This window comes from Austrofundulus limnaeus, unplaced genomic scaffold, assembly GCF_001266775.1.
Source record: "Austrofundulus limnaeus strain Quisiro unplaced genomic scaffold, Austrofundulus_limnaeus-1.0 Scaffold86, whole genome shotgun sequence".
Taxonomy (NCBI): Eukaryota; Metazoa; Chordata; class Actinopteri; order Cyprinodontiformes; family Rivulidae; genus Austrofundulus; species Austrofundulus limnaeus.
Window position 1 is genome coordinate 108,954 of NW_013952488.1, and position 4,648 is coordinate 113,601.

General features: G+C 37.7%; 1 protein-coding gene across 1 annotated transcript in view; it reads right to left on the minus strand.

Moving 5' to 3' along the window:
• Positions 1 to 4,648, minus strand: part of epb41l2 (erythrocyte membrane protein band 4.1 like 2) — a gene marked incomplete in the record, with an annotated part of 68,659 nt that overhangs the window by 35,829 nt on the left and 28,182 nt on the right. The window contains 3 exon segments of the mRNA XM_014011900.1: positions 1,385 to 1,472; positions 1,644 to 1,768; positions 1,880 to 1,976. Coding sequence (XP_013867354.1) covers positions 1,385 to 1,472; positions 1,644 to 1,768; positions 1,880 to 1,976 — 310 coding nt within the window.

Below are 4,648 nucleotides of genomic sequence, written 5' to 3' on the forward strand. Positions count from 1 at the left end.
GCTTTAGAATATCGATACAGTATTGGGAAATGAAATATCACGATATTTCAGTGTATCGATATTTTCTTACACCCCTAGTTACGGTGATCTGCATGGGTTTAAGAAGCAAGGATAGAACCAAGAACAGTCCTCTGACGTCACTGTAATCTTTCTGTTTAACAAGATCAATGTCATCACTGCTGTCTTCAACACCATGCAGCCCACATCCATTTCTCATTTTATCATCTCGTTCCAACAAAAGACCATAGCATCATTACTCCATCTGTCCTCGTTTCCACTCACTAAAACCTRCACACATGTGCAACAAACTGGAAAACAATGGAGATCACGTCATATGAATTATTTAATCTGAGAAAATCTGGCATCGCAGTGCAACTATTTCTTTACGCACACAAGCACAAACCCTCTACCTTACACACAGACGCCGCCAAGAGAAACTCCACAGGAGCTAAAATTACACAAAATGTACACTTATTTTTTTTATTAGTTAATATTCTCTTAAAAAGCAAAACAAAAATTCGACTGAAAAACATGACTTGACAATTTATTTATTTTTTAAATTAGTAATTTATGGGTTTTTTTTTTTCCTTTTTGCTTGTGGAAAAACACTTTGTTTCTGTTAAAATCTATCAAAACTACATGAATCCTGAACAGGCCTGCTGTCTTTATAGTGAAAGAATGGTTCTAAAAGGCAGAGCTCAGTGAGGCACCCAGGCCTATAATGACTGAGAAAACCTGAGCACTGAAGTTAAACATTAACCAGAACCACACGCACAACAGAGGTTCACAAACTGGTCTAAATCCTCTCTGCCTGCCCTCCCATCACTTTGAGTCTGATGTCAAAAGTGAAACAAATTCCTTTTTCGATTTAGACGTAAAAATTGACAGACAAAACATTAACTTCATCCAGCATCATTTTTTGGATGCATGTTGTTCCCTCATTAAATTTGCATGTTTTTTTCTTCAATGTGTAGCCTTTCAACCATTCAACAGCATTATTCAAATTTACTTTATCAGCTTCTYTGTCATTCTACTATCCCTTACACTGAATGACACACACAATGTCAAAACAAGAGACAAAGATTATCCTGACACAGTTGCAGCTCAAGCTCAAAGTAAACTGTTGGCAACAAACTGCTCAGATGTTCATCATTACATAAAAGTACAATCCCAACTCAAAGAGAGATCAAAGGACTCCTCCTGAGAAGTTTGTGTAAATCTGACACAAACACACACACACACACACACAGCAGCGCAAACATGCAGGCACACTGACATGCTTTCCCCACATCAAAGGAACTGTGCTAATCCCCAGATGTCAACAACAATGGGGTGGGGAGCGGAAGAGAGAAGCACGAGAGAGGATTCGTTCATGCATTCGTACCTTAGCGTGGTGCAGGTCCACCCCGTACATGGACAGTTTCTTGGCGTTTTCTAGAAACTGGAGGTCAGCTTGGGCTGGAGTCATGCCCCTTTGAAGAAAGAAAAAGCCCGTTGTTTTTGCTTCACAAACCGTAGCAGGATACAGTAAATATGAACTGCAGTCAGAGGGTTAAAACGCAGCTGGGAAAACAAATAGAAAAACTCACACTTGCTACTGAGAAACCCTCGCTGAGAGTTTCTGACAACCTGCTGTTTCTGACCTGTGGGATTTGTGGAGCTCAAGAATCTTCTCCTCCATCTCTTTGTTCTGACCGGGCTCAAAAGTCAGCTGATTGATGAAGTCCAAAGGGCGAGGCTGGTCAGGCTCATAGTCACCAAACTCGGCCTAAATGATGAAATTAAACTATTTCTGAAAACTGACACCAACACTTGGATAAACTGTGCACTTATGTACCTAAAACACTAAAAAACACAGGATAAAGGACATATGATGCACCTGCAGTGTGTACGACCCCAGCAGAGCATGAGTGACGAACGAACAAGGCAGCCGTCCGGAAGCCACATCCTCACGCAGCTGCAGACACAAAAGGTACCTACAAGAGATCATAGGAGGGAAACACAGTTTAGGTGGGAACAAAAAGGCTATAAGACAAGAACAAACTTGTTCACACTTTTGACTTTGCTTTTTCTTTGAACTGAAAACAGCTGCAAAGATCTGCAGCAAGGACTCCCAGAACAGATAAAGGTTTGGCACCATGGTGGTCGATTTTGTGTTCTTGAAAACGTTCAAACTCTCATTCAAAAGCATAATTAGTTCACTTTCTTGTCTGTTAGGACCTAAAAAAGTATGAAATATTTTCAAAAATGATCATGATTTATCAGGGACCTTGATGATGGAAATACGCCTATGACATAATTAGCTCAGCTGAAGGTCTCACTGTTTTATAATATCTACATTGTCAGGTTTCAATGAAAGATGCCTCCTCAGGGTAGATGTCTCATTCAGTTAAAACATCAAACATAAAACTTATTCATCCAGTAACATGGATGAAAGTTAACTAGGGCGTCACATGCCTCCAGACAATACAGCATGTCAGTATTTTTACTTGGTTAATTAGATCATTAGAGACAGAGAAATATTTAATGAAGGAGCACTAAAGACCAGTTAATATGTAAACCACCTGGAAAACTGTTTCTGGATTCTGGCAACTAAATGCATGAAAAGAAATACCACTTAATGTATGACTGAAGATGTTAATTAAGGATTTATTTTTGTCATTTTTACCTCAAACTGGTACTAACTAAAGCTGGGCGGTATTCATTTTTTTATACTGTATACTTTATATTATAAGGGCGGAAAGGGGCGGGGTTAGTGTATGGTGTGTGGCATGTTAAATTCTCCCACTCTTGCAGTCTCTCCATCGCCACCAAACTTCATTCATCTGAAGACATTTTTTGGGGTTTAGGTTATATACTGATTTTAATTACATACACATGGTATAGTCTTATGATAGAAGAAATGTAAAGATTGTTAAATGTGACTGTTTTGCTTAACTTGATGATTTTATATAGATCAGGGGTGGGCAATCCTGGTCCTCGAGGGCCGCAGCCCTACATGATTTACGTTTTTCCTGCTCCAACACACCTGATTCAGTCATTGATTTACCTTCCAAGTTCTGCAGTATGGAGGACCGACACTGACATAATTATAAATAAAAGTAGAAATATATAAATAAACCACTAATAAATAAATACACTTAAAATGCACCAATTCAATTAAAAAAGAACTTCACCTCATGTTTTGTAATTTAATTCTCGTTTAATTTATATTTTTTAACACAATTCAAATTTGACTGTTTTTTAAAATATATATTTTTCAGTTTTACTTTTTATTTGTACATACATTNAAAAAAAAAAAAGCTTTTACATAGAATACGTTGGTTTCAAGTGACATCACAATTCAGTACAAGAGCCTGAAATGCAGTTGGAGGGCGAGAAGTTAAATAGCTGAGGATCTGATATCTGGGAAAATGCCCACTTTTGTATAGATTACGGCTGTTCCAATAGTTCAAACAGAGAAAAGGAAAAAAGGTTTTATTGAATATGAAAGATTGTCAAACACACACAAAAAAGGTTTGTCAAACACAAAATGTAGAAAGCTCAAAGAGCAATGCCGTAAAAAGTGGATTTTAAACCTACACCTGCAATCTGCTAATGCTGGTGTCTGCAGTGTCTTGGTCAGAGGTATATATGTTAGCTAGCTAACTTGTTTTTAGTGGCTGTGTTAACGTGGCATTATGTTGCTGTAAAATGCTAATTTACTTAGTAGTGGTTATTAAGTTAGCTGTAGTCTAATGTAGCCTTCATCTTGACATTTTAGGCTGCCCTAGCACTACGTGTTGGGTGTTGCATGTTTGTTGAAGTTAGCTGTTACTGCTAGCATCCCCACATAAAAAACAAAAGATCACAGGCAGTGCATTGGATAGGAAAGGAAAATAATGGAGGGCATTGACTATATATTAAAACAATGCTACAAACTTATTATTGGGGTGGGATAACTTAAAATGTCATTAAGCATATTTGCCTTGTTTTCCCTTTAATTTAAAAAGATATTATAACTTAAAATTAAACAGAAAAACAGAGTAACTCATGTCTAACTGTGCCTTTGATTTCGTTCAATGTGTGGCTCTTTAACTAAGCCAAAATGGCTCTTTGGGGGAAAAAAAATGTTTCTCTATCTGGTTTTCCACTCACAAAGACACAGCGACTCTTCTAAACCATGGACTAAATGTCTAAGGTTTGAAGTTTTTTTTACTTCCTCTAACAGTGACAAGTGTATAAATATTTTACATCAACTTTAAACCACGAGCAGCAGATCTGATCTTTCCAACAGTAGTTCAAGAACCTAAATTTAGGCTCCAATTAGAGATGTTTAGTTTCCAAACCAGTGTGAACTGAACACGACCCACTTTGACTGATTGCAGACTGACAGCTGTTTAAAGCAGAAAATTGTTAATCCTGTCATTTGTGTAGTGATTTGTACACACATATAAAGGCAGTGTGCATATAATCCAATAACCGTTGGCCCATACCGTACAATCTTTGTCCCCATGTAAACATTTACACACAGAAAAATGTACACAGATGAGCACATACACTGTATTTATCTGTAAAGAACAGGCACATATGGTGACATGGTCATAAAGCACACATCTGCACACACACACACACACACACACACACACACACACACACACACACACAC